Consider the following 16,881-nt stretch of genomic DNA (forward strand, 5'->3'; position numbering starts at 1 on the left):
TGCAGACAATAGCTGCTCACCTCGCAGGGTTTTTCTGAGGCTCAAATGGCCGTGTAAAACTGCTTTTTGACTGTAGTATATTTACATACATGTGAAGCAGAAGAAACTGAATACTTTTAGGGAGTCTGTTTCCTTGTGAAATTGTTCTATTATAGTCTAGTGTATTTCAGTGGTGACTTGACAGATCTTTCTCAAAATATCCTGTAGTGTTGGACTGTTAATTGATTAATGATGCTGTGAGCAGTGGTCCAAGTATTTTCAGCTTTCCTTTTCAATCTCATCTTCCACTTCAGGCTTCTCAACCTCATTTATAATTTAAAATTTGCTTTCACATTCAGAAAAAAAAAAGTAATGTTGTTTGTAGAGAATTTAAACAAATGTAAAGAAATCTGAAACCTGTCCCCCTGGAATAACCATTTTTCTCTTTTAAATTTACACAAGTAATTCATGCTCATGAAATACTGATAAATTAGTAATGACATAGAATTAAACCAGCAAGCCAGAAAAGAATCCTCTGAAATTTGACCACCTAGGGGTAATTACTACCTTAAATGTAGTCCTGGTCCTTTTGACAGAAATGCTTTTCTTACATACTTTGTAAGGAATGTTTTGATGTGTAAGTTGTCATGAAGAGGTGATTCACCTAAGGAAAATGAGTTATTGCTTTTTCTTTTCTTCTTTTTCATTTTCTAAAATATTTTTTCCTTAAGTGATGATACGAGTGAAAGCCACCTTTTATAATTCTGTGAGAAAATAGCGTTTCTTCCCTGACTCAGAGGCCAAAGTTATATTTTTTGGAGAGCTACGAAGAATGAGTGATTTATCTGGACAGTTTTATTTCTCAAGGATAATGATACGTTTTCAGAATTATTCATGACTAATGGTAGATAACACTGAAATGAAGCCCTTAAACGTTTCCTGGGTTATTTCTTCCGTGAGGGTTAGGAGGAAGGAAGGTCCTTTCTGTCCCTTTAGCTGGAGAAATTGGAGACAGGTGAATAATAAGAATCAGAATTATTTAATGAAAAGTGAATGAATGTATTTATTCTTAGTAGATTTTTTTTTCCTACATGAATGTAATAGCTGATATAAGCTAAACTGAAAATTGTTTATTTGGGGATTTAAGAATCTCAGTTTCTGATGTGTTTCCTTCGATACTAAGTGTTTTTTACAGGCTTTTTTAGGACAGTTTTAGGTTTGCAGCAAGACTGACAGGAAGGCACAAAGGTTTCCCATATGCCTCGCCCTGCCCACCAGATGGCACGTATCTTACCAGGGATGGAGCTACACTGATGCATCATAACCACCCCTCTTCTGAAGTTCACACCATGGTTGACTCTGGGTGTTGTGTATTCAGTGGGTTTGGACAGATGTATAATGATACATATCCCATCATTGTAATATTGCAGAGTATTTTCACTGCTTTACAATACTCTGTGCTTGCCGTATTCATCCCTCCTCCCTTCTTCTTCCCTGGCAACTGCTGGTCTTTTTACTGTCTCCTTGAAGAACATCAAATAGTTAGAATCATAGTATGTAGTGTTTTCAGATCGTCTTGTTTCACGTAGTAATATGCTTTTAAGGTTCATTCTTCCATGCCTTTTCATGGTTTGACAGCTCATTTTTGTTTAGTGTTGAGTAATATTTCATTGTCTATGTGTACCAGTTTATTCATTCACTTGCTGAAGGACCTCTTGGTTGCTTCCAAGTGTTGGCAGTAAGGCTGAATGAATAAAGCTGCTGTAAACATCCGTGTGCAAGTTTCTCTGTGGACATATGTTTTCAGCTCCTTTGGGTAAACACCAAGGAAGGCATTTGGCGGATTGTATGGTAAGAGTGTGTTTAGTTTCCCAAAGTGGCTGTGTCGGTTTGCATTTCTAACAGTAAATGTTCTTATTTTTGTTCTCCCGTATTCTTTTAAGGCTCCTTTCAAGTTGTAAATTTCTTTATCCTTGAAACATGGATTCTTTAAAAAAAATTTGCTCTGTATGATATTTTTCCTGAAAGAAATATATTTTTACTGAAGAATATTTGAAAAGTACATGAAAATATAAAGAGAAATTACTGATATATTTTCTTTTTATATAGTATCATAAAACAATTATTATGGTATGTATGCATATTCTTTTTTAACATAGTGAAATATTTCTAGTATGAAGAAAAATATATCGAATAATCTTAGAAACAGTTATGTCCCCACTCATCTTTGTCAGATCTGTACATTTTTTGCTGTTAGCTTCAGGTCTTTTATTTTTTAATAAGACTAAACATTACTGATAAGATTCAAACTCCCTGTGTTACCCCATACAAATTTTCCTTTTTTCTCCTCTCCTCTCCCCTTCCCTTCCCTTTCACCTAGGGCTTGTCATTCCTGTGCAGTATATATCATAAGCAGTACACACAGGCACACACACTGAAGAACTTGACATGAGTGGAATTATAATGTACAAATCCTGCAACTTGCTTTCTTTGTTTGATCTTAGTTTTTAAGGTATTGTTATGTTGGTCCATGTGACATGTGACTCTTGGTATTTTCATTGTTATGTGCTACTGCTGCTAAGTCGCTTCAGTCGTGTCCAACTCTGTGCGACCCCATAGACGGCAGCCCACCAGGCTCCCCCGTTCCTGGGATTCTCCAGGCAAGAACACTGGAGTGGGTTTCCTTTTCCTTCTCCAGTGCATGAAAGTGAAAAGTGAAAGTGAAGTCGCTCAGTCATGTCTGACTTCACTGTTACGTGAGCCTGCGACATTTGCTTTATCCATTTTCCTGGTAACTGCCATTTAGATTGTTTCTGTTCTTTCTTTGATTTACTGACCCCATGGCAGTGAACGGTTTCTTTCTATTTTTAAAGTTTTTATTTATTCACTTGTTATCGGCCCTGCTGGGTCTTTGTTGCTTTGCACAGGCTTTCTCTGGTTGTGGCAGGCGGGGGGTCGTCTTCTGTTGCGGTGTGCCAGCTCCTCGTTGCAGAGCGTGGGCTCTAAGCACGCAGGCTTCAGTCATTGAGGCGCATGGGCTTAATTGCCCCGCAGCATGTGACGTCTTCCTGCACCAGGGATCCAATCCATGTCATGTGGCATGCGTTGTCAGGTGGATTCTTATCCACTGTGACACTAGTGAAGTCCCGGAGCAGTTTCTTACAGGTGTCCTTGTGCTTGTCTCTCCCTGGGAGTTTTTCTCCAGGACTGTGATACACAAGTTGTTTTCTGAGGACTGGGGAATTATGTCTTGCAGATGGGGCACTCATGGCAGAATGTAAATCAACTCTCACTGTTATTTTATTTAACATTTCTTAGGCTGGTAAGACTTTCCTAGTGAAGGAAAAAGTGTTCTTTCTCTCTTAGGGGGCTGGTGGACTAGTTTGACTAGCACTGCCCGAGAGTATATTCCGCTGGAGGAGGGCTGCCAGGTTGAACGGATGTGCCTGTTGAGCTGTAGTGGAGACTGCTTACCTAGAGACTTGTTGCTTAGAGACTGTATCACTGTAGCCTGTCAGGCTCCTCCACCCATGGGATGGGATTCTCCAGGCAAGAGTGCTGGAGTGGGCTGCTGTTTCCTTCTCCAGGGGATCTTCCCGACCCAGGAATCGAACCCGGGTCTCCCGCATTGCAGGCAGACACTTTACCGTCTGAGCCACCAGGGAAGCCCTCTGTCAGTGTACACCGCATGAACAGTGAGCCTCAGTTCCTCCTGGTTGGTTTCCAGTCCTTACCAACATTTGAAGATTTTTTTCTAATGTGAAGTGAAAGTCGCTCAGTCGTGTCCAACTCTGCAACTATACAGTCCATGGAATTCTCCAGGCCAGAATCCTGGGGTGAGTAGCCTTTCCCTTCTCCAGGGGATCTTCTCTACCCAGGGATTGAACCCAGGTCTCCCGCAAGATTCTTTACCAGCTAAGCCACAAGGGAGGCCCATTTTTCTAAAGTAAAAGGTGCGAAATTGTATCTCATTATTGTGTTAAGTTTGCGTATTCCTGATCAGTGTGATCGAGCATCTTTTTATGTGTTGTTAAATATATGACTCTTATCTCTGAATTGCCTGCTTATGTTCTTTGTCCATTTAAAAAGTTTGAATTAATTTGCTTTTCCTTGATTTGTAGGAGTTTTTAAAGTATGTTCTTTGCTCAAGTTCTTTTCATGTAATAACATTGTAGCTATTTATAATTTATTCTTTTACTTTATGGTGTGTTTTATGATATTTTAAAATCTTAACCTATTAGCCTTTTGTGCTTTGTACTTGAACTTTAGTGTTCCCTTTTCACTTTTCTCTTGAAAGCTTTAAAATCTTGCTTCTTACACTTGTGTCATTTATTTATCTGATGGAATTTTAAAATTTTTTGTTTTTAATACAGGCAAGCAAATTTTTTTCCAGTTCTTCCTGACTAGTCCATTTTTTCTTCCCTGAGTTCTTATAACCTCCGTTTTCTTCCTGTTTTTGTGGGGTGCCTGTCCCTCCCTTTCTCAGACTCTCCTTCTTCCATCCTTAAATGCTCTTGTCTTGAGCAGTCTGTCTCAGGCCTTTTGTTGTTGTTTTCTCCTGCAGATGCCATACATGTGTGCTAAGCATGAACACCAGCCTCGCCTCTTTCTTCTCTACTCTGTACCCATGCCCACCAAGCTCTGGCACACAGTAGGGCTTCGATTCATGCTGGAATGAGTGTGTGAGTGAATGAGTGACCTAGATAGCGAGTCTGCTTCACAGGGTGAGAGTAGCAGGTTGCTGGGCCTGGGAGGAGGGGCACATCTGGAGGAGCAGGCAGAAGGAGGTCAGTTATAGGTTGTCACGTTTGGTCTTAGCTTCTTCTTATTCATAGTAATGAGCTTTCTCTGGTGGTGTTTTCTGACCTTTGAATTTGTACATTTTCCCATCGTCACAGATACCACCTGAATCTGGCAAGTTCTTATGATTCTCTTATGATTCTCTTATGATTCTGGTGATTCTCTCAAACAGGGCTCCTTGTAGAAGGTGCAGTGTACAGGGACCCTGCCCTATAAAATACAGGTCATCATGGTGGAGGGTTGCATGGGTGGCTATGTTCAGCGGCTCAGTCGTGTCTGACTCTGTGACCCCCATGGACTGCAGCATGCCAGGCTTCCCTATCCTTCACTATCTCCTGGAGTTTAATCATACTCATGTCCATCGAGCTGGTGATGCCATCCAACCAGCTCATCCTCTGTTGCCCCCTTCTCCTCATAGGTAGGCAAAGGTTTTTAGACTGAACATCAAAAGACCCTGTTCTAGTTCATACATGGCTGTGATTACCTCTGTGATCTTAGATGACGTTGAAATTCACAGTGCTTTTGAGTGTTCAACAGTCTTTCAGTCCTCTCTAAGTCAAATAGAAACCTTTCTTTGTGTGAGTTTCAAAACAAATTTTTCTTCTTGACTTGGGCAGTAGCTACATAGGTGTTTATAATAACTCATTAAATTATACTTACATCTTGCACACATTTCTAAATGTTTTATTTCATAATAAAGGAGATTTAAAAAACCCACAAAAGACAAGGTTTCTTTACATCCCTCATGAGCCAAAAAAAATTCAAGTTGGATTAAAGAAAGGAAAATTGTAAGAGCTAGAAGAAAACACGGGGTGTGTGTGTGTGTGTGTGTGTGTGTGTCTGTGTGTGTGTGTGTGTGTGTGTGTTGTGGTTGCCAGGACCACCCCCAGGCTCCGTGACTTGCTGGGATTCACAGGACTATGCACTTACTTGTACTCATGGCTAATATTTATTACCATGAAAGGATAAAAAGCAGCAGTCTGGAGGAAACCAGGTGCATGCTTCTGAGAGTCCTCTCCCACTTGAAGCACGTGGGACATGAGTAATTCTTCAGCAGTGAGTTAGGACAACTCACACAAGTTATGACAACACGTGTGAAGTGTTGTCTGCAGGGGGGGTTCATTAGAGACTCATTACTGAAGGCTTTTATTTGGTGCTCTTCACGTTGGCACCTTCTGCCTAACACATTCCAAAATTCCAGATTCTCAGGAGGAAAGCATGTGTTGAGCATACAGCATATTGTTTGCACAAACAGTTCAGACACAGCGAGTCAGTCTTCATCAGCCCTGGCAATGGTGGGAACCCTCCTGAAATCCAAGCTTTCCTGTGGCAGCCAAGGACTGGCCTTGACTGACAAAACCTCATAAGGACAGCAGTCTCAGGCCCGCTGTGTTAACTCTTTGCTGTAGAATATCGTGTTTTCATAATCTTTGAATTAAAAAGGTATTTCTAAGCATGGCTAGAAACTCAGAAGCCATGAAATGAAGGAATGGTACATTGATATTTGAAAAACTTACATACAATAAGAAAAAAGTCACTAGGCATACTGGGAACAAAGCATTTTAATTTAAGGGGGAACAGGTGGAAATTTTTTCACTATTATATAGAAGCTTTTAGAACTTAGCAGGTCAAAAGAATAAGGTAATTCACTGAAGAAGAGATTTCAAATGACCAATGAATATTTAAAAAGATACTTTACCTCAGTAATAAAATATATATGAAACAATAGTGTGGTTCTTTCTCATCTATCATATTCAGCTAAGATGGATTACTTACGATCTTGGTAAGATTGATTAGATTACTCAGTGTAGGCGGGAATACAGGGAAATTGGTATTTACAAGTACTGCTAGTGGTACAAAGGATCATAACCTTTTGAAGGGAATTTGTCAAAAATCTCTTAAACTTGACACTCCTACACTTTACCTCAGTAGTTCCATTTCTAGGGTTTTAGCTTACAGAAACCCATCCAAGTGCACGGATACACAGGGATAAAGATGTTCTTTGGAGCATTGTTTGTGGTACTGTAAATCTGGTAATGGGCTTCCCTGGTGGCTCAAAGGTTAAAGCATCTGCCTGGAATACAGGAGACCTGGGTTCGATCTCTGGGTCGGGAAGATCCCCTGGAGAAGGAAATGGCAACCCACTCCAGTACTCTTGCCTGGAGAATCCCATGGAGGGAGGAGCCTGGTAGGCTACAGTCCATGGGGTCGCAAAGAGTCGGACACGACTGAGTGACTTCACTCAAATCTGGTAATAGCACATAGTTGAATAAATCATTCTTCTAAAGTTGCTATTATCAATTTGATCTTTATTTAGTGTCGAGTGACTGAACTGGACTGATGGAAAGATACTTAAAATTTTATGCATATCTCAAGTTTTTTGTCTTTTTTTTTTAGTGTAACTCTTTTGATATTAAAACCTGACCTGAATGGATGTGAGTGAGGTTCTTTATCCACATAGTAAGACATATCCGTATGTCTTACTGCAGAAATCTGAATGTATCTAATTATAGGAACTGCCCTAGAACGCACAGTGTGGTTAGGGTTATATGAAATACAAAGCATATACACTTTATTTTAATTAAGAAAATCTGAAAAGTCCTGAGACATGCATTACTCCATGTATTTGTGTTAATTAAAAGGAAAAAAAGGCAAATTGTAAAATGGTATATGTTATATTCCAGTTTTTACGTTAAAATAATGTTAGTGTATGAACAGGAAAAAGTAATAGCTCAGAATATATTCCCCACATTGAACGGTGATGATCTGAGGGTATGGTGATGTCTTTAATTTACCCATAAGTGAAATTAAGTCAGTATGGGTTTGACTAAGAGGAATAACATCACCGTTGATGGAACTTGCTCTTGACTCTAGAATAATGTCTGTCATACCTCAGATGCTTTGGTGATGACCTGGAGGATCTCAATTCCTACAACTGAACACTAAGTCTTTGCGAAGGGTGAACTTAACGTTAGATTCCTCTTGAATTTTCAGAGCCTGTGGTTATGCTTCTTGTTTCTGAATAGGCACGTCCGGGGTTAGAGGCCTGATGCCGACTGCCACTTTCACGGGGCTCAGTGTCCAGGGTTGAGGGGAAAGTCACAGGTTCTCCTCCTCTTGTGCCTCTGACAACAGGATTCAGCCACCATCCTGTTGCCAAATGTTTCCCGCTATTTTCTTGACTTTGTAGGCTGAAAAGGTCAGTGGTTGATTATACCTGCATGTTTATTTACATTTCTTTTCATAAAGTTGAACAGGATTGATGATGGCTTGTTGAAAGTGCTGCTGTTACTCAGATGAGGCATCAGTGTGACGCTGACCTCCCCAACGGGTGCAGAGGCATCGCCTGTTCCCTAAGGGCGCTCGGCTTCTCCGACAAGGACCCCCATGTGATGTCTGAGGCCCTTTCTTTCCGTTCCCACATTCCCATCGTCTGCAATTTTACTATGTTGGGATGTTATCTTTTCCTTTCTAGTGAGGGAGAAAGTGTTTGGTGCTCTGCTGGGCATACAGAAGCAGCACCCAGATGATTGTATGAAAAATGAAAGGGACCAGATGTCACTTGATTTTTTTTTTTTTTTAAGCCTTTGGCACAGGTTCTGCAGATGAGTTTCTTATGAAGAATCTAGCCCTGCCTTCTTCCACCGGACAATTCCAAGTTTCTGTAGCTAAAATCTGTAGTTTCCACTGCCTGAGATCTGTGAGGCGCTGAGGCAGGGCAGAGACGCCTTATCTCTAGTTTGCACAGATACGCTGGATGAATCCATTGTTCTTAAAAGCTACTTTTACAGCAGTGTTTCAACTACTAGCAAATCGAGGGGTTTGGTCTGCTAATCTCAGAGGCAGCATGCGCACCTCCCCTCCATTCCTTCCTTTACTATTTTAAAAGCTGAACTTGAGACTTTATTTGGATTTCACCAGTTTTTCCACTAATGTCCTCCTGCTGTTCTGGGATCCAGTGCAGGTTGCCACACTGCGTTTAGCTGTCACGTCTCCCCAGACTCCTCTGGTCTGTGACGGTTTCTTAGCCTTTCTCTTCCACAGTCTTGAAAATCTTGGTCAGTACTGGCCATGTATCCTGTAGGCTGTATTTTGACTTGGTGGTGTTGGTTTATTTGTGTTACCCCATGTCTAGATGGAGGTCGTGAGTTTTCGGAAGGAATACCCCAGAGGTGAAATGCCCGTCTTGTCACATTTGGGAGCCTGATACCCAACCATGGCATCACCTGGTTAAAGTAGTGTTTATCCAGGTTGTAGTTGTACCACTGTGAAGTTAACGTCTTCCTCATTCTCTCTTCTATTCTTTGGAAGCAAGTTGCTAAATCTAGTCTACCCTACAGGGATGATGGGTAGAGGCAGGAATTAAGGTCTATCTCCTGTAGGGGGAAGTATCTACACATAAATTTCATTGAAATTCTATAAGAAAGACTTACCTCTTTTCCTCCATGCATTTAACCATTCAGTCATTTATTTATATCACTGGGTCATGTAGATTTCTTTTATACTTTGGGTTAGAATCCAATACTGTGTTATTAGTTCCTCAATTTGGTCCAGCCTTGACTGTGATGGAGCTCTTTCAGGGTGGTTCCTGCATCCTTTTGACTCATTCCAGGCCCCCTTTCCTATCTGGCCCCCTTTCTTTTCTGCAGGACACTTCAGGTCCACCTGGTTTTTTCCTCACCCTGACCCTAGAGTCGGGCTGCTTTGCCTGGAAATGTTTTTAAAAACTAAGATCTGGGCACTGGGTGTGCTTGTTGCTACTCGATTGTGCCAGGTTGTTGTTGCCTCTAGGCTCCCCATAGAGATACATATCTACATACCTATATTTATGTATCTATATCTTTATGTGTGTGTGCGTGCATATATATATAAATCTTTCTCTGAAAATTATTATGGAAATTTCAAGTATACACTAAAGCACAAATTCTCAGTATCTATCCCATAGCTTATACAGTTATCAACTAATGACTAATCTTGGTGTCATTTATATGGCTTCTCCCTATAGCTCACCCCAGCACCCCCAATTATTTATTTATTTTAAAATGAGAACCTACCTGAATGAAGCCATGGCTATTTTTATTTATTTTTACTTTTTATATATATATATATTTTTTATTTTTACTTTTTGAAGTATATATATTTAAGGTGTTCAACATGATAATCTGATACTCATATACATAGTGAAATGAATAGTTCAGTCAAGCTAATTAAAATATCTTTCTCACAGTTGCCTTCTTTTTTTGGTGAGGTGAACATCTGAAATTTACTCTTTAAGCAGATTTCCAGTACATCTTTGATTATTTGATGTACATCTAAGTTGCTGTGTTATTTCACTTGTAGATATTTCAGTCTTTATCTCTGGAAGGAAAGAATTCTTTTAAATTTTTAAAATTTTTAAATAACTTGTAAAGTTGAAGTATAGTAGATACAGTAGAAAGTATGACAATATAGAGACTGTGACTTTTTATAATATATATTTTGATAATCACCACTCAGAATGTGAGATGTAGGACATTTTCAGCCCCTTAGAAGGCTCCCTAATCACTACTGATCATTTTTATAAGAACCTCTGAAAAAATAAACATAACCGCAATACAATGATAACATCTAAAAAATGAACAAAAGTCAAATATCCAGTCATTTGCCATTGGTAAATTCCCCTTTCACCTCTCCCCTCCCCTGTAGTGTATTGATTGAACAGATGTAAACTTTGAGTGTGTTATTTATTTATCCTAAAGTTTATCACAGACTGGGTTTTGCTGAAAGCATCCCTATGGTGTTAAGATGTTTCTCAGTGGCTTTCTTGGTGGAAATTTATCTTTCACAGTCTGGTTGGCTAATTCTAGTAGTAGTGGGCAGTGATTCTGTCTTTGCAGAAATTTCATCAGTAAGGTGGTTCCACCAAAGATCTATTATCCGTGGTATCTGATTAAAGTTCTCCTCCCTGACTCTCTTATCTAGAAAATTTCTTAAAAACTTCTGTATCTTTTCTGGTATCCACATCCTTTAGAAACACTGAATAGTTTTGTAAGTAGGAGAGAAATTTTGCCTTGTTTCCTTCCCTTCTAGAGGTTAAATGACCAGGACAGTTCTAAGACAGTATAATTAGCTAGTAAAGCTTTTTAGTGTTGTTTCACAGCGGGGCCAAAATCATCTGTACAAAGGGCCAGCTATGGTTAAAGTTCTGACTGCAGGATCTGCATATAGGAAAAAGGATTAAGTAAGAAAAGTGATTAGTCTCGGTTCTGTTTGATTTGCTAAGTTCTCCTTTTTTCTTTTTATGTTATAGATCAGCTTGAACGAGTCTTTTTACGACTTGGACATGCTGAAACAGATGAGCAGTTACAGAATATCATATCTAAATTCCTTCCTCCTGTTTTGCTCAAGCTGTCCAGCACCCAAGAAGGCGTGCGCAAAAAGGTAAGCATGCTGGGATTATTGCGGGTGAATTCAATGGGGAATACATGGATGTATTTTATGAAGTGAGTTTTCTGTTCCCATTATTGAAATCCAGCTTCATGAACCCAGTTAAGGCCTTTCACAAATGGACAGTGAGTCCATAACCTCCTTCCATGATTTCAGAGTACCTTTTGAATGCTTAGCACAGCTACTTTTAGCTCCAGCTGTAAACTTGGCATCAGTACTAGATGATAATAGTTGAGATAATTGTTCTGGAATGCATGGAGGCCTGATTTAAAATCCATGCTCCTGAGTCCAGTATGAAAAGTGGTGGTTGTTCAGTTGCTAAGTTGTGTCCCACTCTGTGAGCACATGAACTGCAACACGCTAGCCTCCTCTGTCCTTCACTATCTGCTGGAGTTTGTTCAAATTCATGTCCATTGAGTTGATGATGCTCTCTAACCATCTTATCCTCTGCTTCCCCCACTTCTCCTTTTGCCTTCAATCTTTCCCAGCATCAGGGTCTTTTCCAGTGAGTCAGCTCTTTGCATCAGGGGTGCAAAAATCTTCTTTAATCATTGGTTATGAATATGAGCTTAATTTAAAGGGATTACCAAGGCACCAGGGATTCCCTGGAGAAGGGCATGGCAACCCACTCCAGTATTCTTGCCTGGAGAATCCCATGGACAGAGGGTTCTGGTGGGCTACAGTCCATGGGGTCACAAAGAGTCAGACATAACTGAGCAGCTAAGCATGACAATGAATATGAATTTAATTTAAGGTAAGCAAAAGAGATGTTTTTAAAAGCGAGGCAGTCTTGCATAGCTCCTGTTTTAGGATTTTTATAAAGAACTATACTAGAAGTTGCATAACCATGACATCAAGATGTTCTTTTTTAACCTAATGTTCTACAGGGAACATTTGGACTCTTCAGTTTAAAATAGTTCATTAGCCTTCCAGTGTATTTATACTAGACTTTCGGGTTTTTGAGCTATCATCAGATTTCATCCCTTGGGCCACTCTAATTGATTGGCGATGACCTTCCTGGAGGTCTGCCCTGAGAGGGATTTTGAGTTCAGTGAAGAAAGAGTATCTTTCAGAATGTCTGTTATGTTTACAGGAAGGAATAGGACATTCTTGTCATATATTAATATTTGACATGCCTGTTGTTAATAACTGCTTTGCTGAGATAGATATGTGTTTATGTCATTTTCCTATTTAAAACTCTCCTATGGCCTTTTTTTACCCTCAGAATAGCAAGGTATAAAAGGCCTTCATGCGTTGGTTTCTGTTTCTTTATTTAGTCTCATCATTCATTTGGCAAATATTTGCTGAGTACCTTTTATACGCCAGGTGTTAGGAACACCTTGGTGAAGGAAAGAAACGTCTAGTTAGGGAGACCATTATTAAACCATCAGGCAAACAGTATAGAGTTAAAATTGCAGTCAGTGCTAAGATGGAAAAGGACCCTATGAAAGAATATGTTTGGGGACTTGATTTAAGTTAAATGTAGGGTGTAAGGGAGGCCTCTGTGATGTGTAGGAAATAGCCAGGCGGAGAAATGGGAGACCAGTAAGGGCAGAGAAGGCCCCATGCAGAGATTTTGAGCTGGAACTGAGTGTAAGGCCAGCGGGGAGCTGAAGAGGGCCACAGAGCTGCACCCAGCGCATCAGAAGGAAGGGCTGGGAGGTCGGGCGTGGGGAGTCCAGTGGCAGCTCGCCAAGGGTGTTGGTGATAGTGACTCCAGCACTCTGGCTGTGGCATGGAGAGAGACTTGCAGTGGCGACATCAGTCGAGGTTTCTCGGCTGAGTATTTTCAGTAAGGTGGTTTTTTTTTTTAAAACTTGTTTACTTAGGATTTTTACGTTTCCTTGTGTTTTTATCTTTTATAGAAAATCATTTATCTCTAACCATCTATATGTTCCATTGTTTATTATTCACCTCTATCATACTATTTCTCTTAATATTCTGTCAACCATTCAAGTGGAGAAATTCCATTCTTGTTTCTACTTTTTTTGTTATTACCAAACCTTTGCTTTTTTTTTTTTTTTTAAAGGCGAGAGAACACCTTTTAAAAAGAATTTGCAGTCTTTTTAAAAAATGCACTTGTTTATTTATTTGACTGCATCAGATCCTCGTTGGCACCGTGCAGGATCTGTCGTCGTGGCGCGCAGGCTCAGTAGTGCTTGCGGCAGGCTGTCTCTAGTTGTGGTACCTGAGCTTAGTTGCTCTGTGGGATGCAGGATCTTCGTTCCCCGACCAGGAATTGAACCCTTGTCCTCTGCATTGTAAGGCAGATTTTTAACCAAGGACTACCAGGAAAGTCTCAAAAAACAGCTTTTAGATTTTTTTAAAAGAGTATTTTTCTTCTGTTTGTATTCAAATATTCCTTTTTTTGTTTTCCTTTAGTATATTTTTCTCACATAAGATTTCAGTTTATATAGTAATGATAAAGGTTATTATGTGCCAGGAAAAGTGCTAATAACTTAAATCCTCACAGGATTACATGAGGTATAAATATGATTTTCATTTTATAGACTAAATTGAGACTTGGAATGATTGTCATTTGTTTAAGGTCAGATTAAAAAAAAAAAAAGAAACAGAACCAAAAACGGGTTTAGCTGAGGATTTCTTTTTGGTTACAATTTTGGTTATACGCCTTGGGCTTCCCTGGTGGCTAAGCTGGTAAAGAATTTGCCTGCAATGCAGGAGACCCTGGTTCGATTCTTGGGTTGAGAAGATCCCCTTGGAGATGGGAATAGGCTACCCACTCCAGTTTTCTTGGGCTTCCCTGGTGGCTCAGGTGGTAAAGAATCCATCTGCCTGCTTTGCAAGAGACCTGGGTTCAATCCCTGGGTTGGGAAGATCCCCTGGAGAAGGGGAAGACTACCTACCCCAGTATTCTGGCCTGGAGAATGTCATGGCCAGAGTAGCCTGGCAGGCTGTAGCATGGGTCGCAAAGAGTCAGACACAACTGAGCAACTTTCACTTTCACTTATACTCCATTGTTATACTGATGAGCAGTATTAGGTTATTTTAATTTTGACTTAATAATTAGTTTATAAGAATATTGTTTTCAGTTTCAAAATTGTGTAAAATTTGCATGGTTTTATTGCATTCTGATTGGAAACCACAGTGAGCAAACAAACGCTCTAATCTTTTAAAGTATATAATTTCTGATGTTCATGAAAGCTATTCATAAGATTGAAAAAAACAGTTCCTTTGTGTGCAATATGGGAGCTCAGTGTGTGGAGAGGCCACTCAGCACCGCGCCCTCATTTCTCAAGAAGCCTGTCCTCTAGTCCTGTTGTGAACTGATGGTGAATTACGGTCTCCTGCTACTGTTGTGAGAATAGTCATTTCACCTGGATGCCTTTTGGTGCACAAATTGAAGATCTTGGCTTTCTTAGTACTTTACAATATGTTACATACTTTTCTCATCTTTTAAATCCCATTTAAGATTTTTTTTTTTAACCCCAATACCTCTCCTCTGAGATAAGTATTGTAACCAGTGTTTTCCTTCCAGGTAGGTTTGATCGGTGAATCTTTGGCTCAGCTAACCAGTTTAACTTTATTGACTTTGGCTGCGTCTCTTCATCTGTATAATTGACATGTCTCTTTCTTTTTTTTTTGAGGTTTGGATGGAGGGCATTTTACATCGGTTGCTCTGGTTATTAACCTCGCTCATCGCTTGATCCGTTCTCAGTCTCTCCATCTCTCCCTCTTCTCCTTCCTTACCTTCTCATCCTGCCACACATTTTCTGTGTAGGCCTTTGGTCACCTGTATTCTGTTTTAATATAATGATTAATCAAGCCAGTCTATCCACATTCTTAACCTTTCAGTCATTAATTTGTATCCGAGTAAACAAAATGTTTTACTCAGTTACCAGCAATCACATTATTTTTATCTTGATGAGATTTCTCCCCTCTCCCTCTCCCCTTCTGTTTCTTCCTTCTTTAGAAAGCACTGAGGATCTGGTGAGCTGTTTTGTGGTTGGATCCTGTGTGAAACTTTGAATCACTTAACTGTTGTTAGAATTCTAAGCAATATCCGCCTTTTTTCTTCATTTTACTTGTTACGTTTGTTCTCTTACTGCCTCCCCAGTCCTCACTGTGTGTTCTCCAAGATATTTGTCAATAAAAATATGTATGTTAAAGATCTTTTCCAAAGAAGGCATAGCTGCTTCTTTTTCAAGCTGTAGAATTCAGAAAAAAATGTTTCATTTTTATATTTCATTGTGTAGCATGTCAGGTTTTTAGAAACTTGCTAATTTGAAAAAGGACCTTTGGAGTCTTTTCCCTAGAAGTTTGCCTTTGATTTTCTTCTCATATTCCAAATAATGCTGACTTTGATCTGTTGGTGAATTTTTCTAACCTTTTTACAAAAAACTTGAAGGAAATATGTGAACATGTATTTGAGTGATGAATAGTACAGGTGAGTTTTTGAAAACAGCTTTGAATCCTGTGGAATATTATGCAGCTATTAACAAAGAATGAGTTAGGTCTAAATTAAGAAGCTTATATATTTTTAACTGGAAACAAAGTGGACTCTATGCTGATGTTAATGATATATAGCTCATTTTTGTAAAAAGTAAAGATGTAAAATCTAAAATGTAAATATGTTTGTAGAAGTTTATGTGACTGCAGAGAAAGATGTGAGGAAGAACACTAGACGGTTAACACTGGTGTCTTTGAGTGGCTGTGAATGGGCTAGGGAAAAGGGATGATTACTTTTTTTTCAATTTATTGTAATAAATGGGTTTTTCTATTATAATTTTGAAAAGCAGCAAAATAAAATAAAGTATTAAAGATATAATTATTATGAACTTTGTTTCATATTATAAAACATCGATTTTATTTGCTTTTTTTGCATATCGTTTCTGTTGATAAAGAGGTTTTGCTGGTAAGTAAGTGTGAAAACTTCCGGCCTAAGGGAAAAGAGATTTAAGAGCTGAGATACCTGTTTACATTCTAAGCAGTGTGCTAGACTCTGACATATCTTTTCATTTAATCCTCACAATGGCCTGTGAAGTGTTATCATTTGATTTCTGCAAATGAGGACAAGTGGTTCTGAAAATGATATAATGCAAAGCATTAAATGCCTATGTGATCATTGTCTCTCAATTCATTACAGCTTACTTAACAGCTCTGCCGGGTATAGATGCTCATGTTTTTCCCGTTTTATTGAGGAAAAAGCGGAGGCTCAGGGAAGCTAAATAATTAGCTTTGTGGCACATGGGATTTTATACCTGAGAGATGATCCTAAACTAAGTAATTTCTGCCAGGCTTTGCCTCCACTTGATGGCAAACATGTTCATTGTTTCTCTTACGAATGAAAGTGAATTCAGTACATGAAGGGTCAGTGAATGAAAGTTGGGGATGAGAGAATGACTGAGAACAGTAACATAATTTGCCTGCATGTTGTTTTGACTCCGGGCTTCCCTAGTGGCTCAGCTGGTAAAGAATCCGCCTTCAGTGCGAGAGACCTGGGTTTGATGCCTGGGTTGGGAAGATCCCCTGGAGATGGAAAAGGCTCCCCACTCCAGTATTCTGACCTGGAGAATTCCATGCACTATGTAGTCCATGGGCTTGCAAACAGTCAGAGACAACTGAGCGGCTTTCACTTTATTTTGACTCCAGGTGGTGGAGACTTGATGTATGTTTCCCTTTTATTTGTTTTGAAGTATTAGATACTTGGTCAGA

The 16,881-nt window shown here is 39.5% G+C and overlaps 1 protein-coding gene across 12 annotated transcripts in view; it reads left to right on the forward strand.

Moving 5' to 3' along the window:
- The window catches only part of ECPAS (Ecm29 proteasome adaptor and scaffold), a 107,994-nt gene that overhangs the window by 14,100 nt on the left and 77,013 nt on the right, over positions 1-16,881 (forward strand). For 10 of the 12 annotated variants that reach the window (XM_042242900.2, XM_027964118.3, XM_060408925.1 and 7 more), the window contains one exon: positions 11,069-11,199. In XM_042242900.2, the coding sequence (XP_042098834.1) occupies positions 11,069-11,199 (131 nt within the window). Of the gene's footprint in view, positions 1-3,613; positions 3,816-11,068; positions 11,200-16,881 lie in introns of all 12 variants that reach the window. The other 2 variants (XM_042242899.2, XM_060408919.1) reach the window with 1 other exon arrangement.

Source organism: Ovis aries, chromosome 2 (assembly GCF_016772045.2).
Source record: "Ovis aries strain OAR_USU_Benz2616 breed Rambouillet chromosome 2, ARS-UI_Ramb_v3.0, whole genome shotgun sequence".
Taxonomy (NCBI): domain Eukaryota; kingdom Metazoa; phylum Chordata; class Mammalia; order Artiodactyla; family Bovidae; genus Ovis; species Ovis aries.